At 56.8% G+C, this 27,359-nt stretch overlaps 2 protein-coding genes across 2 annotated transcripts; one reads left to right on the top strand and one right to left on the bottom strand.

Moving 5' to 3' along the window:
* Positions 1-274: 274 nt before the first annotated feature.
* Positions 275-8,554, bottom strand: AGPAT2 (1-acylglycerol-3-phosphate O-acyltransferase 2). The gene is made up of 6 exons (XM_021543795.4): positions 8,306-8,554; positions 4,756-4,889; positions 4,185-4,360; positions 3,970-4,065; positions 2,396-2,468; positions 275-1,950 (listed from the first exon to the last, which is right to left on the bottom strand). Exons 1-6 carry the CDS (start codon positions 8,491-8,493, stop codon positions 1,799-1,801), a joined length of 819 nt encoding a protein of 272 aa, XP_021399470.1. The 5' UTR covers positions 8,494-8,554; the 3' UTR covers positions 275-1,798.
* Positions 8,555-20,149: 11,595 nt separating this feature from the next.
* Positions 20,150-26,895, top strand: DIPK1B (divergent protein kinase domain 1B). Its single transcript, XM_021543592.4, has 5 exons — positions 20,150-20,351; positions 22,653-22,787; positions 24,217-24,324; positions 24,453-24,629; positions 25,138-26,895. The coding sequence occupies exons 1-5, from the start codon at positions 20,289-20,291 to the stop codon at positions 25,948-25,950; spliced, it is 1,296 nt and encodes a 431-aa protein (XP_021399267.3). The 5' UTR covers positions 20,150-20,288; the 3' UTR covers positions 25,951-26,895.
* The last annotated feature ends 464 nt before the right edge of the window (positions 26,896-27,359 follow it).

The following is a 27,359-nucleotide window of genomic DNA, read 5'->3' as shown; positions in this document are numbered from 1 at the left end:
GGGTCACAGCAGGGGACAGGTACCCCTGCAGAGCTGGGTACAGGAGTGGGTGCCCATCCCTGCAGCTCCTGTTCTGCTCTCCAGGAGCCCTGGAGTTGGGCTGGTGCCTCAGCAGTGAGGCTGGGTGAAGCACAGCCCTCCTGCCTGGGGGGCACAGGGTGAGGACAAGGATCCCCCCCTGCCCCTCCATCACCAAACCCACCCTCTGCAAGAGCTCAGGGCTCAGCACCCCACATCCTCCCCCCTCAGCCCCCATACAACACAAGGAGGCTCCTTTATTTAAATAACCAAAGGTGTAATTTCTTTTTTTTGTTGTTGTTGATTTTTTGTAAAGCACATAACATTCTCAGCCCAATTAAAAGTGAACAGCAGACAACTGCACATAGAGGCACTGCTCCCTCCTCCCAGGAGGAGTCAGACGTGGTTCCCCTCCCCAGGAGGGCCCTCCTGGGTTGGCCCTCCACGGCAGCCCTTTATCTGCCACTCTCACAAAGTGCTGGTTTGGTTCCCATCCTCCCACCCCGACCCTTCCCATCCCCTGAGTCTGTACTGTAAGGCCCCTCCAATGAAGCCCCTGGCAGCACCAGCTCAGCCCAAGGGCTCCTTCCATGGAGCTCCTGGCTTTTCCCAGCTGAGCCTTTAGCCCCAAAATGCCAGATAAACACAACTCCACCAATGCAAGCTGCAGGAGCTGGGTGTGCTGCTCACCTGAGTAGCCTCAGCTGGCTTATCCCCAGGTCCCCTGTGCCATGAACAGGAGAGCTAAAGCTACAGGAACCATGGACCTGACCCAGCCTCCAAGGGCATCAACATTTCACAGCTCCCGGTGAGGAATCCGGGAGCTCTGTTGGTCCATCACCCCAAGGCACAGAGGAACCCCTTTTATCTGACTGGGAAAAGGGTTTATGTCCCCCAAAGGGGGAGCTGAAGCCTTCCAAGCCTTCCCAGCCCCCTTCCAGCTGCAGCTCACCCACCCTGTGGCTCTGCAGGGGTTTTACAGGCCGTGGAGAGCAGCAGCTCCGCCCCGCAGATCAGCAGAGACGCGGGACAGGCACCATCTTTCGGCCAGCGCTGACCATGACAAGTGACAGAACGAGCACGACAGAGCCCTTTGCCTCCATAAGGGGCACTGCAGGCGGCGGGATGTCACCGGGCTGAGCCACCACCACGGCGGGGAGCTGGCAGCAGTTTCCAACGTGATGCTCTTGTGACACAAGGGCGTCTCAAGGGGACAGGCCTGTGTGTCCCACTGGTGGGTAGGAGTGCTCTGGGCTGTCCAGGGAGGACACCACACTCCTTGCACTGCTGAAAAGCCAAAATCTGGATTTTCACCCAGTTCTCAGCCCTGTTTGAGCATCGAGGTTGTGCTGATACAAACTGCTGCTTGGTGGTTTCCACCTGGGACATCACAGGGCCACCTCACGAGCTGAGCCTGCAGGAATGCAGGTGCAGGGACAGTCACACGAGGCAGAGCTCAGGCTCCAGGCAGGTTTTTGCTGTCACCCCAAGCTAGCTGCAAGAGCTGGGGGAACTCTAGTCATTTAGCCCTTTGGTAGCACAAGTTTGATGCCTGAGAAATTCAGAAAAAAGGAGATATTTCAAAGTGAGAAAATGAACCCATAAGAGAAATCCACTCAGAGGGGAACTGTAGTGCTGGCTTGACACCCTGTGTGTGCCAGTCTGTGGTGTTCCCAAGAGTTAGAAATCACTGCAGAGGAGAAGAAGATCCTTCAGTATTTGGCAAGAACAGACAGGTCCCTTCAGCCACCACCACACGGTGACACCATTGCAGATGCCTCTAGGATGAGTCCTTTGCCTCTCCTGGATGGCCTGACAGCCTGAAGAGGGTCTCCCTCATGGTGCTGAAGCATCTGTCAGAGAGGTCTGTGACATCATCTGACGTCAGCCCTTTGGTCTCTATTGGAGGCAGAATCTCAACCTTGATTTTGCCTGGGGACAAGAGAGGAGCCTGTGAGAAACCCACACACCACAGGAGCTCTGCTCCTTACCCTGAACAGCCCCAGCACAGCCCTCAACCCCTCCCAGGGCTTCAGGTATCCACCCCTGGAGCACAGGCAGAGTCAGATCCCAGCTCCAACAGCGGTGCCACCCAGAATAATCCCCCTGTGCCCCAGACTGCCATCCCAGCCAGAGCCTGCCCAGAGCAGGAGGTGGTAACCAACTGTTAATGAAAACATCCCTCAATGTATTTAATTACAGCCCTTCCTGAGTTAACCCAGCCCAGGCTCTGGTGCCAAGTGCTTTGAACTGCCTCCAAACATCTCCCAGCAGGGCTCCTCCTGTTCACCCCAGCTCTGCTTCCCTCCCACACCCTTCTGAGCCAGATCTCCACACAGGACAACAGCAACCCTGTCTCCAAGTGACTCTTTGTTACCTGATGTAAACAGCTTTGTCTTTGGGTTATAGAAGGTGGTGAAGGAGGAATACACCACAGGGATCACTGGGACCTTGGGAAGGGAAGGAAAAGAGGAGTTACTGGCACTTCAGCAGCTCAGGGCAGGCCAGAGACAGGCAGCAAATCCCACATGGCAAAGCTGACCTGGCCTGGCTCTCAGACACACAGGGCACACACAGCTCCACAAACAACACCCACTTCCAAAGGCTGGAACAATCAGCAGTCAAATGGAATCAAAACCACGCCCCAAAAACTCAAGGCACAGGGATATTCAAGAAACCAGGGCCAAGTCCCAGTCCGGCCTCTGCTCAGCACTGGCTTTTAGGGCTCCTTGACCCAAGTGAGTCTTCAAAGCCCAGGTATTTTCTGTCCTGCAATCAAACACTGCAGGCTACCTGTTCTGACAGGCCCTGTCTGCTGTACAGGCATGTGTCTGGGGCAGGGTGGCTGCTCTGCTTTCGGTTTCTAAGAAAGGGAGTCACCAGTTGTTATCAATTGCTCCTGGGGAAGCTTCAGACAGACAGAGGGCCAGAAGGGCAGGCAGAGCTGTTGTTGCAGTGCTGGTAACACAGCCAGGATCTACAGTCGGTGACTCAGGGGGGTGTAGCAGAGGCGGGGACCAGTTCCATGTCATCCTTTCCTCCCAGCAGCTGCCAGGCTCTGCTTTGGCTGCATCACCCAGGCAAGAATGACATGGTATCACACAGGCTACACCCTGGGCTTGGCCAAATGAACCCAGTGAGAGAGCTGGCATCTCTTCTCTTTCCCAAAATCCCTGCTCTACCACCTCTCCTGGGGAAACGAGTTTTCCCTGAGGCTTCGAGTCATCCCAGACTCTGGCACACTGCCCCAGCACTGTGCCCAGGCAAACACCCTGCTCCTGAGACAGCTCTGGCTGGCTGAAGCTGTTTGCCTGCTCCCCCACTAACTGCTCATGGATGCTGTCATTTTGGAGAGAAAAGACATATCAAGAACTGCCATATGGCTGCCAGGGAGGCAGCAGCTATTTTCACACAGAGCAAGGCCAGATGTTGCTCTAAAGCACGAGAATTAACAATCCTGAATCATCCCTACACTATTGCAACCTGGGGGATTGAGAACTGAATGGACAGCTTTGGGCTTCCCCAGGAAAGAACCCACTGGGCTCCCTGCCAGGAGCGAGCTCTGGGCTCCAGCCATGCCCCCAGGAACCCCTGGGCACAGGCACTGCCCTGCCATGCTGCCAGGAAAGCCTGGAGATAGGGATCAAGTGTGACTGCCTCTCACATTCCTCCCTCCAGAGGGGACACCAGGATTGAAGCAGGCAGGAGAGGACAGGGTGATTCTCCACTGTCTACAGCCACTCATTCCCAGGGTCAGCTCATTCCCAGAGGGGATGGAAAAGGCTCTTGGCTGCTGCAGTGCAGCACTTCTGACACCAGAGGTTTACCTGAGTAGGTGTTACCTGGGAACACAGCTCACCTGAGAGCAAATGAGCCACACACTGCAGGATCAGTGTGCAGTGCCACTGCAAAAGCACTCAGGGATCCCATGCAAGGGCAAAGCACTGTTACCTGTGCCTGGACAGCGAGGTGAAATGCTCCTTTCTTGAATGGCAGCAAATCCCCAGTGCAGTTCCTTGTGCCCTCTGGATAGACCCACACCTTCGTCTGCACATGGAGAGACAGAAATCCACTTGCAGTGGTGGGAGACACCAGCCAGCTCTGCCAAGCTGAGCCAGCACCAGGAGTGCCACAATGCCCCAATGCCACCCCACAGTGACACTCACATTCTCAGTCACCATAGTCTTGGCCACCTCTGACATCACCATCTTGGCACTGCTGGTGCTCTTCCTGTTGATGAAGATGACGCCACCAAGGTACATGATGAGCCCCACGCTGCCCATGTACATCAGCTCCTTCTTGCCCACCTGGACACAGTTGTCGGGCAGGACCTCCATCAGCCCTAATGGGATGGCAGAGGGCAAGACCCAGCAGTCACCCCTGGGACAAGGACAGGACAGGGGCACCAGGGACAGGCTGCTGCTTGGCTTCTGAGAGCAGGAGGCTTGGCACACAGCAGAGTTAGTAGGGCAGGGTGGCTGCAGGTGACAGCAGGACACCCCCAGAAGCAGCTGATTCCCCACCCCCAAGGAATCCAGCAGGGCTGCTGGCACATGGTCTGGGTCAGCACCTCAAGGACAGCAGAACCTGGGGTGCTGCACAGGTGTGGGATTGCTCAGAGTGACAGGAGACCCTTCCCACAACCAGCACTGGGGCTGCTTGTCCAGGAGGTACAAGCAGGACTTCTCCCAATGGTGAGCAGGAGAAATGTTCTCCTGCCTCCCATCAGCTCCTCACCCATCATGTCGAGGATGCTCTGATGGTTGGACACAATGAGAGCAGGGCCCTCCACCTTGAAGTTCTCCAGTCCCTTCACCTCAAACCTCAGGCCGAAGAAATACTTGAAGGTCTTGACAAAAGCTTTGATGATTCTGCAGAAGAAAAAAAGGAGTCAGCAGCAGAGCAGAGAGGGCAGGGGCTGCTATACCCAGTGGGGATGGAAGGAGACAAGAAGAGCTCTAAGACAGAGAACCTCCAGTCTTATTTGTGCTGTGGTCCACCCAGGTGTCTGCCCTGCATGGTCCCACGTGCTCCAGGAGTGCTGTTCATTTGCTCTGTTCAGTGCCATGGTTCTGGGCTGCCCTGGTGCTACCAGGCTCTTCTTCCTGCAAGCAGCAGGGCCCCACAAGTTGTTCAAATGATTCTCCCAGAAGCTGCCACTCCCCAGCACACCCAACACCCGAGGAAGGCTCTGCCAGGTCTGCTCCTTGCAGTGCTGGAAGATGGTGCTCAGTGATACAAACAAACCCGGGGTGCCCCAGGAAGGAGGGGAATGAAGGTGAGAAACGCTTCCCTGCACAAGGCAAGGATGCAGGCAGCAAACAGGATGTTTCCCACGTGGCCTGGCAGAAGATGGGTGCCCCCAAGCAAGCCCATGCTCAAGCTTTTGCTCTTCCCCAGTGGATCTACAGGTCTGACAGAGCTCCCAGCTTTTCCCAGCTGGGATATTCAAGCAGCTGCACTCAGCCATACCAGCACTGGAGCACATTTCCATGCCCTTGTCAGCCCACGGAAGCAGGGCCCATCTATGCCACCCCCTGACCTGGGGACTTGGGGACTTTCCAGCTAGGCTAAAGGACACAGGCAGAAGTTGGCAGAACACAGGAGCTATTTTGGGCAAGGGAACAGCCATTTACCAGGACAGGTGGCAGAGGAGCCTGCACGTGAACAAAGCTCCCAGGAACAGCCACCAGCATGGCTCTGCTCTCCCCCAGAGCTGATTCAAGCTGACCTGACCTCCAGCAAGCACCTGGATGTCCTGCCTCAGGGCCAGACAGCCAGGGGATGGAGCTTCCCTTCCTGCAGCAGGAGACTGAGGCACAGCCAGCTTTGTCCCCACCACAGAGTCCAGCTTGGGAACTGTGCAGCACCATCCTGCTGAGAAGCATCCTTGTCACTCAGGTGGGAGGTGAGCACCTGGACAACATCTCATCCTGGCTTGGCAGCAGCTCCCAGCATCTGCTCTCCAAAAGTCTCCATAAACTCTTGAGCCACACCACTTTCCTCAGCTTGCTCCTACCCACAGCAGGGCTCACATCTCTGTGGGGTGTCCCCCCATGCAGACTACCCGAGCTGGCTGTGACACTGGAGCTCAGGCCAGGCCAATGCCCCGAGGTGACACTGTTATCAGTCCTCATTTCAACTTGCTGCAAAGAGCCACACCCAGGGAAAGGACACAGGGAGGAATATGCAGAGCTCCCATGCTCCACAGCCCGCTCCAAGGTCACAGGAGTGCAGTCCAGGTGAAGAGATGGGGTTATAGGTGACAAGAGGCAGGGTGACACGAACCAGAGAGGTCATGGGGATGCCAGGCCACCAGGGTGACCTAAATCACACTTCTCCTCCCTTCTGACTGCCAACCAAAAAAGAGGTCACCGCTCTGGAAGTCACAGTGCTCAGTGGCTGCTGGGAGAGGCTGGTTACACATTACTCAAGAGCAACCATCCAGCTTCCTCCTGCCAGCCCGGGGACAGACTTTCCTTGCACAAGATGTGGCGTGAGCCGCTGAAAGAGGCAAAGGGGCAGAGCTCAGAGCAGACAAAGAGCAGGGGTGACCTGCTGGGCTGGCCACATCACGCACAGGGTTAAAGGATGGATCTCAGTCCCCTCCAACCACACAAGCTCTGCTGGAATCAACGACCCAGACGTGGTGCAGCCACAGCTGCAGAGAGCTGCAAAACCAGTGCACTTATTGCCAGACACAAGGAGCACAAAAATGACAGGGAATGGGATTTTTCAGTGCATCCCTAACAGTCTGAGTATGAAAGCCAGCAGCCCCCAGATTCACGTGCTCTGCTCCACAGCCAGTCACGGAGGCTTGTTTAGGATACTCTGATTTTCAAGGACTACTGAAATCTGCTTACCAGATTGGAAGCTCGTGCAAGATGTTTTACCACAGATAAACAGTTCTATCTCTATCAGACAGCCTGGGCAACCTCTTCCAAGTCACACCAGCTTGACACTGGAGCCAGCAGCACAGCAAGAACGGGGTGTTCTGCACCAGGCAACAACACCATTATCACTGTCTGTCCACCAGCACATGCTCCACTCCAGCCCCCTTTCCCAAGCTGGAATAAGCAGCCTGGGATGCTGGAGAAATAAGGAACTCACTGGATCACCTCAGCCATGGACCTCCCAGAGGCTGGGATACATCACCAGGATCTTCAGCCAGTGCCACAACAAGAAACAACAGGCTTAAGTTACAGGAAAAGGGTGGTTCTGGCCAAAATTCAGCCCTGGGTTTCAAAATGAGGAGCTATCCAATGCAAGTCCTTGTTCCCAAATAATTCCTTGAAGTTTACAGAAAATTTAGAGGGTTTATTTTTGGGGAAAATGAAAGGATAGCGTCTCCATCACTGACATAATAAATTCTCCCAGCTGCAGAGCTGGCTGAGCGTTGGAAAGCTGCTCCTGAGTGAGCAACGCTGGAGAGAGAGCCAGGCTGGAGATGGCAGAGCAGACTGCCTGGGACCGTGGCACCAGCTGGGACCGGCAGGGCATAGCCCTCAAGGCAGCACATCAGTGCCCTGTGCCCGCTCCCTCTGCCCCGAGTCCTAGGTGTGAAAGCCACACCGCAAAGCAAAGTCCAGCTCCACCTGCTCAGATGCTGCCAACCTTTAATCCTAAAGGATGTTAAGGCTCTCCTTTCTCCTGCATCCATATGACATGCTCAGCAGAGGTAAAAAGCTGCCGAGGGGAGAGCAAAACCAGGAAACGAGCTGTCCTGTGCTGCCAGCAGAAGTACCAGCTCTGCCCTTAGAATGTACCTTGGCATGGAGAGGAGGTGCTGGATGACAGCAGCCCCTTGGCCCTTGCCACAGGTGTCCTGCCAGGGGACACAGGGCAGGACAGCAGCTGCAGGAGAGCCGTGCCCTGGCAGCACACGGCCTGGGGCAGGGAAACACCCCAGCCACAACCACCCAACTGTCAGGATCAAAAGTGACCTTCTAGAGATCAGCTCCATCTGCCGTGGCAGGGTCACCCAGCGACACAGGTGTGTTTGGAATGTCTCCAGACACGCAGATTCCTCACACTCCCCGCACAGCCTGCTCCAGCGCTCTGCCACTCTCAACAAACCCTGCCCTCCTGCAGCTTCCCCTAGAAGAGCCACCACCGCCACCTTCCAGGCGCTTCATCCCCAAAGGCTCTGCCGGGACAGCACCTCTGAGCCACGAGGGGACCCGCGGGGCTGCGCTGCCACCGAAGTGACAGAGGCCGCCGCCACCGCAGGGGCTCGGGGCAGCGGCCGGGGGTGCCACCGCTGTCCCCAGCGCCCGGTCCCCCTCACCTCATGTTCTTGACGGTGCGGCCGCCGTTGACCAGCAGGCAGGCTACGGCCGCCAGCGCCGAGACCACCAGGCACAGCGCGCAGTAGAAGCTGATGCGCAGCGCGAAGTTGACGGTGGGGCTGAGCTCCATGAGGACGTGGAGCAGCAGCAGCACGGCCGTGCCCCAGAGCAGCCACCCCATCTCCATGACGGCTCCAGCCGGACCCGCCGCCTCCTCGCCGGGCAGGCCGTGCTGAGCCCGCCTTATGTGGGCGGCCCGGCCCGCCCCGCCGCTCGCTCGGCGGGGCGGGACGGGAGAACGGGGAATGTTCCCTGTGGAACGGGCATTCCTCGGGCTGCTGGGCGGGCCGCGGTGGCCATGGAAAGGGGAGGGGGGTGGTTGGTTCTGTCGCGGAACCCTGTGGGGGTTTGGTCCTCTCATGGACCCTAATGGGGATTTGGTCCCCTCACAGAGCCCTGTGGGGATTTGGTCCCCTCATGGACACCAATGAGGATTTGGTCCCCTCACGGAGCCCTGTGGGGGTTTGGTCCCCTCATGGAACAGTGTGGGGCTTTGGTCCCCTCATCGACCCCTGTGAGGCTTTGGTCCCCTCACAGACCCCTATGGGGATTTGGTTCCCCTCATGGAGCACTGTGGGGGTTTGGTCCCCTCATGAACCCCTATGGGGATTTGGTTCCCCTCACGGACCCCTACAGGGGTTTGGTCCCTTCACGGACCCTATGGGACTTCGGTCCCCTCATGGACCCCTATGGGACTTTGGTCCCTCATGGACCCCTGTGGGGGTTTGGTCCCCTCATGGACCCCTGTGAGGCTTTGGTCCCCTCACAGACCCCTATGGGACTTTGGTCCCCTCATGGGGCACTGTGGGGGTTTGGTCCCCTCATGAACCCCTATGGGGATTTGGTTCCCCTCACGGACCCCTACAGGGGTTTGGTCCCTTTACAGACCCCGATGGGACTTTGGTCCCTCGTGGACCCCTGTGCAGCTTTGATCCCCTCATGGACCCCTATGGGGATTTGTTCCCCTCATGGAGCCCTGTGGGGATTTGTTCCCCTCATGGAACAGTGTGGGGCTTTGGTCCCCTCATGGACCCCTGTGAGGCTTTGGTCCCCTCACAGACCCCTATGGGACTTTGGTCCCCTCATGGGGCACTGTGGGGGTTTGGTCCCCTCATGAACCCCTATGGGGATTTGGTTCCCCTCACGGACCCCTACAGGGGTTTGGTCCCTTTACAGACCCCGATGGGACTTTGGTCCCTCGTGGACCCCTGTGCAGCTTTGGTCCCCTCACGGACCCCTATGGGGATTTGGTCCCCTCATGGAGCCCTGTGGGGATTTGTTCCCCTCATGGAACAGTGTGGGGCTTTGGTCCCCTCATGGACCCCTCTGAGGCTTTGGTCCCCTCATGGAGCCCTGTGGGGATTTGGTCCCCTCATGAGCCCCTATGTGGATTAGGTCCCCTCATGAGCCCCTGTGGGGATTTGTTCCCCTCATGGAGCACTGTGGGGCTTTGGTCCCCGCATCGAGAGCAGTGGAAATTTGGGACCCTCGTGGAACCATGTGGAGTTTTGAGAACCCTCCCTGCCATGGGTTCCTGGGGGTGTTTTGTCTCCTCATGAAGCCCTGTGAGGGGTTTGGTCCCCTCATGGAGCCCTGTGGGGATTTGGTTCTTGCATAGATGATTGTGGAAGTTTGGGACCCTCATGGAACCATGTAGAATTTAGAGACCACCATGGGTGCCTGGGGACATTTTGTCCCCTTATGAAGCCCTGTGAGGGGTTTGGTCCCCTCATGGTGTTATGTGGGGGTTTGGCCCCCTCATGAAGCCTTGTGGACGTTTGGTCCCCCCATGGAGCCCTGTGGGCCTTTGGGACCCTCATGGTGCCATGTGGGGGGATTTCCCTGCCTGTGTGGTGCCATGGAAAGGCTTTGAGGTCCTCCATGCTGTGAGAGAGTTTGTGTCCCTCAGGGCACTGTGTGAGGTTTGGGGACCCTCATGGACCCTCGCCCACCTTCTCTGCTGGTGCTTGATGCTGGTTTTCCAGCGACACAAATGTGCTGAGCAGGACGGAGCTTTCCTTGCTGGCACTGGGGTTAGGATAGGATCAGGCCCTGAAGCTCTGTGGGTACAAAGCTGATACAGGAGATGAAAGTGTCTGCTGGAACAGACACAAACCATTCATTGACCTCATCTGGTTTTGCAACACTTTTTATAGCAAAACCCAAGTCCTACAAGTCTCCGCGGAGATTCCACTGGGGTAAGATGTGACCCTGTGGTTCTCAGCATTCCTTTGGCATCCACAGCTTTGCAGCTCCTGGAAAAATCAAGGAAAATTGTTAGCCCTGTTAAAATAACCGTTGTTCCCTCAGCTGTCCTTGGATTCACCAACAGAGGTTGCGTGCTGTTCCCAAACAAGCTCCCACCAGAAAAGGGAGGGCTCACTGCGCTTTCCTACCCCACAGCAGCTTTAGGGCTGGGAGCAGGAGACAGGCGCCTTCTCTGCCGAGAGCTCCCGACTGGCACTCCCTACGGCTGCCAGGCAATGACATCTCAGAGCTGGTCTCATGATTCCAGCTAATGCATCAAAGAACCCTTATTGTATTAGCATTTCCACACAGCAATAGCTTAATCCCTGCTGCCTGTGTCCTGTGGGCTGTTCAGGGAGCCTTGCTCCAGTTCCATGCCAGCCAACATATGCCTGGGAAGTCACTGAGACCTTTGCAGCTGAGCAGACGCTGGGCCCGGAGCAATTCTGTGTTATCCTCGTGACTTTTCGATTTTGATGACACGGGAAGAAAGTCCCTGGTGATCTGTCACCGGGGCGTCGCACGGGCCGATCCGCGGAGCTCATAAACGCTGGCTGATGTTGGGAATCTGAAATGTAAATTCCAGCAGGGCCGCGGTGCCGGCGGCAAGCGGAGCGAACGGATCCGGCGTGGCGGGGTTGGTGCAATGCTCCACGTGTGGGTTCCTGGAGGAGCTTGGCTGCCATCCCCTTCTCCCCACGCTCTCCAGCGCGTTATCTGGAGTAATGCAAATGAAACATTTAGTATTAGTCTGCAGCTCAAGGAAGGGGAGCGCTTTCTGATGCCAGATTAGAAGCCAGACATGGGCCTGCCTGCGAGCAAGCAGAGCTGTCACACTGAGTTATTTCATAAGGCAGGCGGTTGTGCTGCCAGATGACGACAGCCTGTGCATTAACATTTTCATAACAAACTGCCTGATAGAAGAGGCCCGAGAGCCTCTGCCCGCTGTGCAACACAAGGATCACCTCATCACCCTGAAACGTGGCCATTCTGGGGTAGAGGTAAAGGTGACCCCATCCCTGTCCTCCCAAGCTGCAGCAGCCAGGATGAAGCACTTCCAAATTCTCAAAAAATCATGGTTTGCTAGATTGTGTAGTGTGTTTTGCATATTTAAACTACTGACTGGATTATTTAAATGTGGTAGAAGGGTACCCTGCAGGTACTGTAGCTGAGAAGGGCTCAGAATCCTTGGCAGGAGCAAGAACACATCACATGCCAAGCAGAAGGGTCCACGCAGCATCACTGCTGGTGGGATTTCTGTGCCTGGGACCATGAAGAGCCATGAAGCTCAAAGCGTTACCCTTGTCTTACAATAATCTGGCTGTGTTCTTTTATCTTTTATTTGCCTAAATTTATTGCTTCCCTCGGCAAAAACATGTGACCTCCCTGTGGATGACTAGCTTCTGACTGGAAAAGAAACAGAGCCAGGGAGACTATCTCCCACATATGGAGAAGGGAAGAGAGGGAAAGCACTTGGAAGGGTAGGAGGGAAGGAGGGATGTGTCCATCTCCTGGCTGAGCAGGTTGTAGAGCCGCAGGAGGCTCAGGGATGGGTGGGTGCTCGGCAGGACCCTCTGGAGATGCCGGCTGTGCTGAAGGAAGGCTGGATTTGTGGAGAATCTCACTCATGCTGCCTCGCCCTGCCTCTGCTCTTGGCTTCCCACGGCGCCTCTGGCAGCTCTACCCATCGGCCTGCTTCCCTTTGCCTCCTGCCAAGGGCCGTGTGTTGAAAGCAGCAGCTGGGTTTGGTGACATTAAAGTGGGGGGGAGGAGGAAGCAACCAGCCAAACATCCTCATTTGTGGCCTTTTCGTGGCATGCATGTGTGAGGCTGGTAGCCCTCACAGGAAGGGCTGACAGCACAAAGCCGTGGGCTGTGCAAACTCCTTGGCACCTTGTGCTGGGTGCTGCACAGCAGCCTCCATTGTCAGGGGCTTGGGGACAGTGAGGTGATCCACACATCTGCTAGAATCCATGCATCCACTGATCCATCCTCTTCCCTCGTCACCTGTCTGAATTAGCAGCTGACTTTGGGAGATGTGTCACTGTGTCACCTCTGTGTAGCTCAGGGTACACAGGACAGTCCAGCATCACAGCACTGACGTGTTTACCCTGTGTAACACTAACGGGCAGGGCTGCAGGCTGAGGAGCCTGGACCTTGTTTGCATCCATAAGCAAGGCTGCCCCAAGGGCTGACATCACTGGCTGGCATCAATTTTCCTGGAAGTGTTGCCCTGGCAAAGACAGAAAAGAGGTTTGCCCTGGTGGGGAACACCAGAGTCTGCCTGGCGAGGATGGTGCTAAGAGCAGTTTGTGCAAAGGGTGTGGGTGACTCTCATTTCCTTGTCACCTAAAAGGGCACACAGGAGGTGAAATTTTCCTGCTGCTCCTTGTGTGGGCAGCAGGGAAGCTCACGGTGAGCCCGCAGTGGCAGGGGCAGAGCTTCAGCCTGACCCTCAGCCTCCACGCTGGCTCCTGTTGCTCCATGTGGTTGCTGGGCTCCTCAGTAATCACACGTCAGAGCTCTAGTGACAACAGAGTCAACACTGGGGAGGAACCGGCTGGTGACTCAGCGTGGTTTCAACGTGAGCGCTGTGGTTCCCTGCTCACAGCAGAGCCTTGCACAAGAAACAGAAGCATGAGGTTGTTAAACGGCACAGCCTCCACTGGCCTCTGGAAAGGCAAAGAGCCCAAAGGACTTTGACTCTGGGAGCACACAGTTGAGAGAAAAATGTGTTTTAAAAGGCTATTAAATAATCTGGACCTTCCATCCTTCCTGTAACCTTTACTCGCCTATGAGTAACTCTATTGGAAAAATAAGACATAATCTGCTGGGATGTTCACACCAGCCAGGTGTGGATTTAAATCCATGCAAGACACAGGGCACGATGCTGATCCACAGAGGAATGCCACACCAGCACCCCACAGAGTGCCAGGGCTATCAGTGAGGCTGAGGATTGGTGTTTGCAGAGCCAGTCCGCATCAGACAAGGATTGCAGCACCACCAAGCCCCCCCTAGTACTGGCTTTTATTCTTTTGCTCCTGGTAGACTTTGCCAAAAACAGGAGGTAGCAAAAGCATAAGATTCCAGATTTTACTGCTGCATTTACATTTGAAACCACAGGCTGGAAATCCCCCTGCACCTTATGGTCTCTGCACTATGCTCGTAAATGAGGGTGTGCCCAGTACAGAACATCTTGCCTGGCTGCAGCTCTCAAGCTCTTTCAGGCACAGGGATGTAAAATTGGAATCACATTTTTTTCCCCCGAGTTGCAATACGATTAGGCTTTCTCCCAAATGTAATGTGTAAATAAAGGAAATTAAATTGTTTCTGATGGATTTTGTGCTGGTGGAAGGGGCTGGGTGGTTGACCTGGAGACTGATGGACTGAGCAGGGAAGGCAGAGCTGTGAACCAAGGGCTTTCCTTGGTGGACAACCAGCTGGACAACTGGAGAGGAGTTGTTGCATCTTCCATGTCAGAGGTTCTCAAGGTTCTCAGGTCAGGGTGCCCCTGCTCATCATCAGCATATTGTGTCCCACCTGAGCTGGACTCCCATAATGAGGCACACTTGAGTTGGATTCTCATAAGGAGTCCAGCTAGGCTGGAGTCCTCTAAAGAGTCCACCTGGTCTGGATTCCCATAACAAGGCACACCTGGTCTGGGTTCAGCCATGGTGCCGAGCCCTGGGTGTGTCTCCAGGGTTGGACTGCCAGGTGTTTATGGGCTGTGTGTGCCCCACCTGTGCAACCTGAGCCAGCAATCTCATCCCCTCCTCTCCTGCAGCCCTTGATCCCTGTGCTGCGGCTGTGTGGCTGTAATTAGAGGAACGAGGAAGATCCTGTTTCCCTGGAGATCTGCAGTGCTGACCACTGCAAAGTGGGACACTGGGCCTCTGGGAGTCAAGGCGAGGTGCGCCCAGAAAAGGACACCGATCTCCAGCCCTGCCTCCCAAAGGACATTTCCCTTACTCTGCAGCATCCCACGGCACCATCCGGGTGCAGGCCCTGTTTGCTGAGCACGCTCTCTCCCCAGGCTGAGTGTGGCATTCCTGGCTTGCCAGACCTGCCAGCACTGTGCCACAGGGTGTGCCAGCAGCTCTGTGGAACCCAGCAGGACTTTGGGTGAAGTCCAGGTGTGCCACTGGTGTGTGTCATGGGGCTGCTCCTGGAGCTGAGCTCAGCCATGGGCGGCAGCAGCACCTCCCCAGCCCCAGATCACCCCGGGGCCGCTGGTTGCTCTGCTGGTGCCAGAACCACCACCTTTGAAGATGATCCCATCCTCCTGCTCCTCTGAGCAAGTCTCCTGCCCCCTTCTCTGCCTCTCCAAGGGAAAATGGGCTCCAGCACCTGCACAGACACTTGCTGGGGCTGAGTACAGGGGTTGCTGGAGAAGGAAAAAGGCAAGTTACCACCATGGAGCAGTGGAAATGTACTGACACCGCTGGGCAGGGCGGGAGGGAGCGGAGCAGCCCGGGGTGCTTGCAGCACAAAGACCATTTCTCTTGTGAGCAACTCCAGTCTTGCCACAGGAATGAATCTGGGCTGGGGCTGAGCTCACACAGGGCTGGATCCCAGAACAGGCTGCTGGGATTGGCTGCACCACAGCCAGGCAGCAGCTTTATTTAGTAGAAGCACAATGTGAAACCAGCACCCAGGCCTTTGGGCGTGTGAAATCAGTACCCATCTCTTCCAGGGGTGCCTGTGTGGGAACAGAGTGTCTGGGCAATTGCTGGGTAGGATGCTTGGGTATCTGGAATTGGATGTCACAAACTCCCCAGGTGCTGCCCTCTCATTGCAGAGCACTGCTGGAGCTGCCAGTGTGTTGCAACTGGCCCCTCCAGGTGCCAGTCACCACAAAGTGAATTCTTTTCCTCCCTTGAAATAAACCACGCACACCTCAGTAGGCTAAAATCCACACGGGGAATATATGTCTGCATGAAATAAACAGTTGCTCTCTCTCAGTTTCCTCTGTTATTGATTAATGCCTCTTAATGACTCTGACCTCAAAAAATCTTGTAGTTGCCGCCTGTCACAGAAGATCAATGGAGCAGCATTAGCAGGAGATAGAGGCAAACTGTCCCAGGTGAGCTCTCTGCCGAGGCCAATCTGGGAGCAGCACAATCAATATTTCAGCATGACCTCTCCCTCTTGCTTGCTTTTTTTTCTCCTTGAGCTGGTTGGGCAATAAAGTCTGCTCTGAGCTTTCACCAGGACTAGATTATAACTATCCAAATTGATCTGATCTGTAAAGGATAAAAGGGTCTCTTAAGCCAGCTGTCTGCACTGGCAAAACTCAAGTGGCTGAGCAGACAGGGTCAGACCTTCATTAATTCCTGGATGCTTGGGACCCTGCTCATGCCATGCGTGAAGGCTGGACCACAGTGCTGGAGGGAGTCAATTAGTCATGACAAATGCAATCTGACTTCTCCCCCAGAGCTTTCCCAGTCAGTTGCTTGTGCTGCTGGTGCCTTTTCACGAGTGCATCATCACTGAAGCCACCATGCCCTGTTCCTCCCACGCTCTCTTTGTGATACCTCCTTGTTTCTCTTATTACCCTTTCTCCAGGGAGAAATTGTGCTCAGGAGGGAGAGCCCTTTGTTGATTCAGGCACTGGGAGATGCTGCAGTGAGCAGAGGTGTCCCAGGTGAAGCATGGGACAGGGGAGGTGAGGGGGGGTTCTCCTTTGCTCACACAGCCACTGCCTTCTTGAAAACCTTCTGCACATCAACCCTCCAAACTGCAGCCTCTCTCCTCACTGAAACTGATACACAGGGAGCCCCTGGGAGATGAATGGGGACTTAAAAACCATGTCCAGAGCTGTTCATCCCACCTGTGCATCTCTGGCTCTTCTGAGGCCAGCTCAGCCCATGCCTGCTCCAAGGAATGTCTCCCTGGCCAAGCCTGACTTTGGGAGCCAAATGCCCAGGGTGCAAGCTGTGCCCTGGCTCTCATGTGGAGCAGCTGGGGGCTGGCAGGGGCTGTCCGTGGCCACTGGTGAGGGAGGAATCCTCTGGGCACGACCTGATGAAGAATAACTCCATAATCTAAACCAGTGCAGGGATCTGCTTGCTCAGCCTGCTTCTCCAAGCTCCTTTGCAAGCTCCCTTTCCTCCCTGGCTGGGAAGCGCCCACGGTTGGCACATGATGGAAATCCCAATGAGAGAAGCTCCCCTTCCAGAGCCAGCACCGCAGGGCTCCCAGCCACAGCCACCACCCTTTGCCTTTAACCCCAGCACTGCCTGCAGACCCTTGAGCTTCCCTCTCTTTCACCTCATAGTTCAGGGCCAGGGACATCCCTGGGGTGTCCCCAGCCCAAGGTGGTGGTGGTGAATGAAGGGTGAGACCCCCAAATGGTTCCCAGCAAGCCAGGAGCTCTGTGTGGGCTGCAATCCTGGCCCAAAGCATCCGATGAGCCCCAGCACCCCCATTCAACCCCCCTTAACTTCGTAGTGCTTAATTACAAGTAGCAGGGGTTTGGAGAGGAAGCGGAGGGGGCAAGCACAGGACAGATTGGAGGGAAGATTGTGCTGGGGGTGGCAGGGCTGTCAAGCCAGAAACACAAGAGCTGATTAGCATTTCTAATTATAACCGCTGCGCTGAGCCCGGCAGGGCCGGCAGGCAGCAGAGGCAGCTGACGGGCTGTGCAGTGCCAGCTGTGGATGCCGCGCAGGAAGCGCGGGTGGTCAGCCTCAAATCCTTCAAAGATGCACAGAAAAGAGCATTAAAGCCTGGATCCATCATCTCCGGAGCTGCGGCGCTGCCTGGGAATGCCGGGTGCCATCGCAGCCCGCCCGGGGCAGAAATCCCTCTGTGCCCATGGGGCTGATCCTGATGGCAGAGGAGAGGGGGGTGAGCATGTGCCCCTGTTTGGGTTTGGGGTCCTGCACTCCCCTGCTGACCAGCAGCTCTGGGCACTGCCGGTGATGGCATTGGGCTGTCCCCAGCTGTCACCCAACTCTGACATCCCACCCAGAGGAAGGTGGGCAGCTCAGGGTGCCCTGGAGGGGATGAGGGGATGGAAAAAGGGATGGCTGGAGGTCCCTGCTCACGAGCCAGGCTGCTCTGCACTGCTGTTATCTCTGGCTGCAGATCATTTACTCCTTTTCATTTAGCCAGGTAAATATCACGGGCCAGCAAATGACCGCTGCGGGGCTGTGGCTGTGGCTGCCATGTCCCGGGGGCACGGTGCCCTTGGGGACGTGCCCGCAGAGCCACCGCCTGGCAGGGAAGTGATCAGAGGCCAGCGCAGCACGCTGCGGGCTGAGCTGGGATTAGCAGGGCTTTGACCAGGAGAAACTGAAGCGACTTAATCAAGGCAGGGAGTGAAAGAAGTCCCAGGGAGGAGCTGAGCATTGGCTGATCCTGGCATCTTCTGCATGCTGACAGCGCCTGTGGGAGCATTTTCACACAGCTCTGCCTGCCTGATGCTGGAGCCCATCCTGGCAGTGCCAGGGGATTTTGGGGAGGGGAGAGATACCTTGCACAGGGGCAGCAGCCCAGGCAGAGCATCCCTGGTGCCAGGTATCTGGGATAGAAACAGCACATGGGCACCATGGGGAGAGATCTCGCTTCCCTTGTGCGTTGGGTATCATCACACCTGCAGAATTTTTATTACTCTTTTGATTGGATTAATTAATCATTCAGTGATAACTGCTCATTAGGCATCCTAACAATCAATACTAATCACTTAATTACTTGGCATATTACAGCTTGGGATAGTCTGCTCATTCCTAATTAGATTTGCTGGACAATCCACACCTGAATTTTGCAGAGCCCCACAGCAGAGTTCTGTGGATTTCAAGCCACCCTCAGCCCTGGCCCAGGTGTGTCATTTCCCATCTCCATTGAGAATTCTTCTCCCACTCTTGGCCTCCAAAATCAGAGTTCAAGTCAGAAGGAGCTGCAGCAGCAGGGTGAGCAGGGAGTGTGGAATGCATCCAGCAATCCACCTTCCTGTCCCTGCTCTTTCCCAAATTACCAACCCCACCATCAAAAATAAATCTCAGAGGCTTTTCTTTTTTCCTGTGTGAATTAACACTAAAAATAAGAACCTGCTGGAGAACCATCCTGGCTTCAGTTGGATGGTCATACCTGCCTGGATGGGGGCTGTGGGTGGCCGAGGTGACGTTCATTGTCCCTGTCCCTGTCACCGCTGCAGGCAATGTCAGCCCAGCCCACACAGAGGTCAGGGCACAGCACTGGAGCAGCAGGGACCTCCTCGGGGTTAAAAGCAGGCAGCAAGCACACTGCAGGATTTGGGAGGTTTCAGGCAGTTTTGTGTGATGCTCCTTATTCATCACCATCATTTGGATTAGTCTGGCAAAGGCTTTTGCTCATTAGGCCCTGATTACTCAGTGCTTGGCACTCACACCGAGCAGGGATCTGGGCTCTCAGTGACCAGCCTGTTTTCAAAGGTCATTTTAAGCCAAATTCAAAAGGAAGGAGCAACCTGAGCCACTAAAAGGGGGCAAACGGATAATCTGAAGATTTGCTGATAGCAGGCAAGGAATTATCTTAACAATGCCCTCGTGACTGAGTCTCCCAGATCATTTCCCATCTTATTTGCTCTGTCCCCCTTGCTCTAACTTGAACGTGCACACAGGATCATTTCCCATCATTATATTTGCTCCATCCCCATTGCTTTAACTTGAACGTGCATGCAGGATCCCCCTGGATGGGGCTGTCTCTGGCCTATTGGACACAAAGTCTTGCTGTGAGATTTCCCTGCCTGGCCACAATGCAAACAGGGAGGAACAGCCCACGCTGCTGTTGGGTTTCGGGGTGGGGAAAAGACACAGCAAGGAGGAGAAGGGGTGGCAGGGCTCAGGCCTGAGGGGCTGCAGCCCCCCGAGCTGTGCTCACAGGTTACCTGCTATGGGGAACAAGGAGGGAGTCTGGCCGTCTGTCACCCCAAATGGCTCTGAATAAACCTGGAGCTGCTGTGAGTGCTGGGGGCCAGGTGGGATCAGCATCTCCACAGAGCCCTCCCTGCTCTGCCAGGATCATCAAGCAGGGCTGGGAGAGCCTCTGTGCGGTGGGGTGAACCTGGGGATGGGATCCCCGAGTGGGTGGGGTGAGCCTGGGGATGGGATCCCCGAGTGGGTGGGGTGAGCCTGGAGATGGGATCCCCGAGTGGGTGGGGTGAGCCTGGGGATGGGATCCCCGAGTGGGTGGGGTGAGCCTGGGGATGGGATCCCCGAGTGGGTGGGGTGAACCTGGGGATGGGATCCCCGAGTGGGTTCCACCCACTCGGGGATCCCATCCCCAGGCTCACCCCACCGCACAGGGGCTCTCCCAGCGGAACCCCGGAATATGGGATGGGCATGGCTCCTCCAGTGGATGGACCCCTCGGGCTTGCGGCATGAGACCGCCGGCTGGGATGCCCAGATGCGGAGCGCTGGGTTGGGTTTGGCCGAGCGGAGCAGCATCCCCCCGGTTCCCCGGGCTGCGGCGGAGCTGCGAGCGCCGCCTCCGCCTCCCGCACCGCCCCGCGCCGGGCGGAGCCGCCGAGCCCCGCGGGCCGGGCCGGGCGCTGCGGCGGAGCGGGCGGCGAGGCTGGGCCCCCATTCCCCGGGACCCCGGCCCGCCCCCGGGCCCCGGCGGCGGTGCGGGGGCCGCGGCCGCCCGGCCATGCCCCCCGGAGCCTGAAGCCCGCGGCCGCGGGGTGCCCGCAGCATGCGGAGGATCCGGCGGCTGGTGCATCTGGTGCTCTTCTGCCCCTTGTCCAAGGGCCTGCAGGTACCGGCAAGAGGGAGGATGAGCCGCGCTGGAGGATGCGGGCTCGGGGATGCGCCGGCCCGGGGGGATGCGCTGGGGTGGGGGGGATGCGCTGGGATGGAGGGTGCGGGCTCAGGGATGCCCGTCTCCCGCATCCTGGCACCGGCCGTGCACAAAGGGACGCTCCGGCTCGGTTCCCCCGACGCCGGTGCAAGGAGCTGGGGGCCGGGCAGCGGCACCGCGGGGGTCTGGAGGGACGCCGGGGGTCTGGGGCAGCAGCCGGGGCCGCAGCGGTTGCATAACCCGCGCCGCGCTCCGCCGTGCCGGAGCCTGGGGGCACCGGGGCAGCCCGCAGCGCTGGGTGAAGCCGCCGATGCAGCAGGGAAGGGATGACTCCTTCCTTCTCTTTCTTTTTTTTTTTTTCCCTCCTCTTCCCATCTCTGAGCTTCCGAGGGGCCGGGCACCTCCCTCAGATCTCCAGGGATGCTGGGGCCAGGGATGTCAGGGATGCTGGAGGATGTCAGGGATGCTGGAATGGGAGTTTTCTCTGCAGCCGTGGGCTGAGAGAGCCTGACTGTGGCAAAGATCCCGGACCAGAGGGGTTACCCTGTAGGGGATGAGGGGATACCCAGTGGGCAGAGGGTGCTGGCAGGAGGTGGGTGCAGAGCTGGGAGTGCTTGGAAACAACCCCCGTGTTCCCAGGGGAGCCACAGGGATGGAGCAGGATTTTGTTGATGCTGCATCCATTTTGCCTTTGAAGTCAGCTCCAGCCCAAAGTCACTTTCATATCCTCGAGTCACTCTAAAACTAAACACAGCAACTCTCACAGGGCGACACCCTTCAGTGCAGGGAAGGCAATGGGGAGAGAGACCCTCTTTGAGGAACCCTCAAAATCCAAAATCCAAGCAGAGCTCAGGGGAACCTCTCATTGAAATGCATCCCCCACTCCCACGTTTCTTTCCACCGTTTTGGGGATGATGCAGCCAGAGTTCCCCATGCCCGCAGTCCTGACTTGCTTCTCCCACAGGAACATGATGGATTCTAAGTCAGAATAAGCAAAAAGTGACATTTTGGCTATTCCAGGTTCTCCAAGACATATTTCTATCAGGAAGTCCCTGAAGAGCCCCTTTGCTGAGGGCAGGGGGCCTCAGGCACCCACCCTGGGCAGTTTTGGGGGGCTGCTGTGCTGGGGGGGGATCTCAGGGTCTCAGTGTGTCTGACTTCAGGGCCATGAGCTGGTTCTCAGCTCACCCCACGCTTTGTCTTTGCCAAGGCCTGGCTGTGCTTGGCTTCTCTTTAATTTAATTTCATGTTAATTAGTGGTGCCATTGCTTCACAGGCAAACTGGGCACCCTTTCCCTCTTCACACTTTAGGGTTTCCAATTAACAGGAGAAATGTCACAATCTCGAGGCAGACCTGCCTGCTCTCACCCTCACTGCCCATTCCTGTGGCTCCCAGAGCCCTGACAGCTCCTGGAAAGGGGCTGAGGAGGAGCGTTTTGGAGGTGGGGAGTGGTTTTGGGCTACAAGACCCAAGTGAGGATCCCTGGCAGGTTTTAAAGGTGCTGCACTCACTCAGATCCAGCCCTATCCCCCAGCAGCAGGTCTTGAGGAGGGTTTGGAGGTGGTCAAAGACCAAGGTTTCTGTAGAATTACCTACAGAAACGGGATGGAAAGATTTGTTTAGTGCAAGGATTCGTTCCCTGCCCTTTGGAACTGCTGGGATCTGCTCCGTTACGGGAGCCAGGTGAGCAGCCTCTCTTGCAGGAGGCCAGATGGCAGCAGTGCTGCTGTGCCAGGGTCAGGGGGAAGGAACAGAGCCAGCAAAACCAAAATCCTGCTGAGAGTCTCCGAGTCGTTTGCACAGAGCATCACCCGTGAGCTCCCAGGTTTGTCACTCGCCCACTCTCACACGGGAAGTGCTGCTGGGAGCTTCCCCTGCCCGTGGGGCTTTGTCAAGGGGGGGTTCTGCTGAGAGGGGTCCCCCCAAACAGGAGCAGAGCTCTTGCAGCCCCTCTGGGGTACCCCAGGCTTGCACGGGGCAGGAGAGCAGGAGGACGTGACCACAGCTCCCAGGGATGCACAGCACCCATCTCCTTGCAGCCCAGCCTGCTAATCCCTCTGCTTTTAGGGAATTTTAAGTGACCTACTTGCAGCAGGAGTTGCATAAGAGACTGGTGAATATATATAAAAAAGGCTGAAGGTTTCCCCAGCGCTCAGGTCGGTGCGTGTGGCAGGAGCTGTCCTTGGCCAGCTGCTGCTGCCCTGGGCAAAGCCCTGCCCTTCAGAAAGGGTTTCAAAAGCATTTCCTTTCCCTTGCAGGGCCGCCTCCCGGGCATCAAGGTGAAGTACCTGCTGGTGGTGTGGCTGGGCATCTTCGTGGGCAGCTGGGTGGCCTACATGCACTACTCGTCCTACTCGGAGCTGTGCCGCGGCCACGTCTGCCGGATGATCATCGTGAGTGGGCTGCTGGGCTGGCTGGGGCTCTGGGAGCCCCATTTCCATCCTCCCAAACCCCACAGCTGGGAGGGGGAGCCCTCCTGGCAGCTGCTGCCCTGCTGCTGTCCCTGACACGGCAGGAGGGGTGACCTTACCCTGCCAGGGTGACAGTGAAACAATTCCATGGGATGGCAGAGGGAAGCAGCCAGGGCAGATCCACGTCTGTGCGGATGAAGCTGGAATGGCAGGGCAGGGAGCAGGATCTGCAGGCAGGGACAGCATGGCACCAGTCCCGTCTGGGCTCTGCAGAACAGGAGGAAAAAGGGAGCACGCAGTCCATGGCACCTGTCTGTGATGGCTGAGCAGCCCCAAGGAAAGAAAGGAGCAGAGCTCTGGGTGGCAGCCTGGCTCTGTGTTTGCCTCTTTGGGGTTTGCAGGGGAGCCCCAAGGAAAGAAAGGAGCAGAGCTCTGGGTGGCAGCCTGGCTCTGTGTTTGCCTCTTTGGGGTTTGCAGGGGAGCCCCAAGGAAAGAAAGGAGCAGAGCTCTGGGTGGCAGCCTGGCTCTGTGTTTGCCTCTTTGGGGTTTGCAGGGGAGCCCCAAGGAAGGAAAGCAGCAGAGCTCTGGGTGGCAGCCTGGCTCTGTGTTTGCCTCTTTGGGGTTTGCAGGGTGGTGCCCGTTCTGTGTTCCCCATGGTGGGGTGCCCCAGGAGTGCTGTGTGTGTGCCCCTGGCGTGGCAGTGGGGCTCAGCCCAGCCCAGGCGAGGAGGGGGAGCTGGGCTGTGTCAGAACAAGCCTCGTTCATCAATCCCACAGCAGAGAAGGGAGGCTGGAATTGCCATAACAACAGCGACGTTTAATTCGATTTTCTGCCTGACTCCGACCGCGGGGTCTCGGGCGCTAATTCCTGCTCGGAGCTGGGGCATCCAGGCACCGTGTCTGGCCGTGTCCCCTGTGAGCAGGTCCAAGGGTTAATTCCCATCCACAGCAGAAAAAAAAAAAAGGAAAAGATGCAGTGAATGTCTGCAGCTCCAGCTTCCAGCCCTGAGGCTGCCGTGCCCTCGCTGAGGAGCTGCAGAGCTGCAGCCTCTCCTGCCCAGGGATGTCTCCAGCTCCAGCCTGGCCACGGATCAGAGCCACTGTCTGTCCCTGTCCTTGCCACCCCTGGGACTGGGGCCAGCCTGGCTCACAGCAGGGACTGCTGCTCTCCTGAGCTGCCTGAGCCTGTGCATCCTCTCCCAACTCCACACTGTGCTCTGCTCCAGCCCGGGAAGTTCTCCCAGGCCCCTGGATTTGCAGCAGCATCACCTAGGATCAAATCCCTGAGATCCCTCCTGCAGCACAGGGGTCCCTGCCAGCCCAGCCCCACCACACCCATGGCATTGATCCATCCCTAAGGGCCAGCAGAAATCTGTCCCTGCTGAGCTCCTCTCTCTCCTTGCTCTCCCCAGTGTGACCAGTACAAGAAAGGGATCATTTCTGGGTCCACGTGTAAGGACCTGTGTGAGGAGCGCATCCTCCTCTTCCAGCACTGCCTCTCCTCCTCCCCCAGCCAGCAGGTAGGTCTGTGCCCCCCAGCCATGCCAGGGGCTGGGCACCAGCACCAAACCCTGCACATCTGCCCCTCTGCCCATCCCAAACCGGAACCCAGCTCCCTCCAGCTGCTGTCCCCCTCCCTGTGCTCCAGGTTTACAGAGGGCTCTGGAGGGACAGGGAGGTGATCATCAAATGTGGCATCGGGGAAGCGCTGAGGGCCGACAGCCGCCCGGACTCTGTGCCCAGGAGGGACGTGGTGCTCTTCGACAAACCCACACGGGGAACCTCCATGGACGAGTTCAAGGAAATGCTCCTCAACTTCCTGAAGGTCAGTGAGGGATCCCACAGGCCTGGGGTGGCTCCTGCGAGTCAGAAACACCAACTGTGTTTGTCCTTCCCTTGGAACGAGAGCTCCACCTGCCCGTGCCCCCCACCAGTGCTGGGTGGCAGTGCCATGCACTGCTTTAGAGGAGGAAATGGGTTCTTATTGTGAGATTTCAGTAGCAGCATCCCTGGAGGTGGCTGTGCCACAGCTGTGGATGGCATCTGTGCTGGGCAGAGCTGATTTGGTGGCCCTGGTTGTTACCCCTGTTGGGTCTTCTGCAGCAGTGGTGGGGTAGCAGCTCTGGCAGGAGGCTCTAGAGCAGCCCTGAGGCTAGTAAAATTCTGCTGGAGCTGGATCTGCCCACGCATGGTGTGGCACTGGATTTTGTGGAGCGTCACCATTTCCTCCTCTCCCCAGCTCAGTTCTTTGCTCCCCCGGTTCGGTTTTGTGATGTGACACCCAAACATGGAGAGCTGTGAGGGTCTGATGCCATTTCTTGTCCCGTTTGCAGTCCAAGCTGGGGGATCAGCCATCTCTTCCTGCCTTGGTGAGCCGGATCATCACCATGGCAGACGTGAACCATGACGGGAAGGTGTCCCTGGCAGAGGCCAAATCCATCTGGGCGCTGCTTCAGCTCAACGAGTTCCTCCTCATGTTCTCCCTGCATGAGAAGGAGCACACGGCCAAGCTGCTGGGGCACTGTGGGGACCTTTATGTCACCGAGAAGATCCCCCACACGTCCCTGTACGGGGTGGATGTCCCCCCTTTCCTGCAGTCCCTGCTGCCTTCCATCGCCCACCAGCTCATCCACCAGTGGTTCGCGCCGGCCTGGCCCCGGCGCGCCAAGATCGCCATCGGCCTGCTGGAGTTCGTGGAGGAAATCTTCCACGGGACCTACGGGAACTTCTACATCTGCGAGAGCAGCCTCAGGAACGTGGGCTACAACGACAAGTACGACTTCAAAATGGTGAAGCTGCGCAAGGTGGCGACGGAGATGACAATCAGAGGATTCCTCAAGGGCCGGCACTGCGAGCAGAACGGGGACTGCACCTACGGGCGGGACTGCACGGCCACGTGTGACAAGCTGCTGAAGCAGTGCAAGAGCGACGTGGTGCAGCCCAACCTGGCCAAGGTGTGTGGGCTGCTGCAGGACTATCTGCTCTACGGAGCTCCCCTGGAGCTGAAGGAAGAGCTGCAGAAACAGCTCCGAACGTGCATGACCCTCAGTGGCCTGGCCAGCCAGATGGAAGTGCACCACTCCCTCGTGCTCAACAACCTCAAGACCTTGCTCTGGAAGAAGATTTCCAACACCAAATATTCCTAACGGGGGAAGCACGGCCCTGGAGTTTCCGATCTGTGAGCTTGGAGTGAGGCCCAAGGGCTGAAGGCCTGTTTCTCCATCCTCTCCCCCCCAGGAAAAACACCCTGCACAGGGAGTTCAGCAGAGCTGCAGCCCCTTCTCCTTCATGGAAAACCAAGCGTCATGGCTTGCACCACCCAGCAGGATCGGGATGGATCGGCAGGAGCAGAGCTGGGACACGGAGCTGGGCTGAGCAGGCTTGGGGGAGGAAGAGGACACGGAAGCGGAGCCCAGCTGGATGCATCAAACTGTTCCTTGATGAGCAGGAAAGCAGAGCAAAGCGATGGGAATGAAGCATTCACGCTGTACTTGTCACATCTCCTTTTGAGGAACGGCTCTGATGTAAATAAACAGCTTTTACGTGAATCACACCCGTCCATCAATAGCCAAACAGCAGCCTGTTAAGTACCAGCTTGTTTGTGATCTAAAAAGGAGGAAAAGGTAGATTTCCCCTTTCAAAGTCTCTCCTGAAGTGTCTGAGTCATCTGCCACCAGCTCCAGCTGGCACACAGGAAGCAGCTCAGCTATCTGTCGCACCGCGGAGAATCGTGGCAGTCCTTTGGTTCCGTTTTTAAGTGCCTGACCCTGCCGGCGATGCCGTGAGTTGTGAGAGGCTCCCCCCAGCTGCTCCTGCCCCCAGTCTGCAATTGGCAGCAGAAGCCATTCCCTCACGGCTCCGCTCTGGAAGCGGCCGAGGCCGAGGATGGCTTAAAGGCAAAGGGCTAAAGACGAATTTGTGACCCCCTCGAGTGCTCGGGTGTCACTGCCCACCGCACTCCGAGCAGGGATAAGCCAACCCCTCCGTTTTCATTCTCCAAAAACTAAGCTGGGCTTGCCCTGCCGAGGTTGAAGGTTAATACCAGAATAATCCAGTGCTTCTCTCATTATTAAAATGAATTTCCAGGCAAAGCTTTTAGCAGGTCTCCAGACGGTTTTTTTTTTGGCTGTGTTTGTGCTCCCAGGGCTCCAACTATGGCCGTTTCCTAGAAATGCTCAATTATAGCAATCTCACAGCTCTGGGCAGGGAGGAGCTGGATAAACTCCCCCGAGGTTGCTCTGTTCCCAGCACAGCCATATTCCTGCTGCTGGAGCAAGTGCTGCTTCTCCCGCAGCAATTCCTTAGGGAAGTGAGCGTGCAGCTGATGTGCAATCACAGAATAAAAATACACCTGACACCGCAGCACCAGGGCTGCAAATTTAGGAGCCCTCTGGGGAGGAAGATCAGGATTTTCCTTCTGTTGGTTCTTTAGGAGGCTCATCACCTCTCACTGGGCACGTTTTGGTGTCAGGAGTGCTCCGTATCCAGCAGAGCTCGCTCCCTGCTGAGTGGCCTCTGAAATGTGATTTATCCATGGAAAAGGTGAGCACTGCCA

The sequence above is a fragment of the Lonchura striata genome, chromosome 17 (genome assembly GCF_050655825.1).
Source record: "Lonchura striata isolate lonStrDom1 chromosome 17, ASM5065582v1, whole genome shotgun sequence".
Taxonomy (NCBI): domain Eukaryota; kingdom Metazoa; phylum Chordata; class Aves; order Passeriformes; family Estrildidae; genus Lonchura; species Lonchura striata.
Note: the sequence above shows the minus strand (reverse complement) of the source record. Positions and strands in the feature narration are given on the sequence as shown.

Bases quoted from the DNA above. Each gene is read 5' to 3' on its own strand.
- DIPK1B (XM_021543592.4), top strand. From the start codon at position 20,289: ATGCGGAGGATCCGGCGGCTGGTGCATCTGGTGCTCTTCTGCCCCTTG. The intron at 20,352-22,652 runs GTACCGGCAAGA...TTTCCCTTGCAG, and splicing joins CCTTGTCCAAGGGCCTGCAG to GGCCGCCTCCCGGGCATCAA. The intron at 22,788-24,216 runs GTGAGTGGGCTG...TGCTCTCCCCAG, and splicing joins ACGTCTGCCGGATGATCATC to TGTGACCAGTACAAGAAAGG.
- AGPAT2 (XM_021543795.4), bottom strand. From the start codon at position 8,493: ATGGAGATGGGGTGGCTGCTCTGGGGCACGGCCGTGCTGCTGCTGCTC. The intron at 4,361-4,755 runs GTGAGGAGCTGA...CCATCCCATTAG, and splicing joins GAGCATCCTCGACATGATGG to GGCTGATGGAGGTCCTGCCC. The intron at 4,066-4,184 runs GTGAGTGTCACT...CTCCATGTGCAG, and splicing joins AGACTATGGTGACTGAGAAT to ACGAAGGTGTGGGTCTATCC.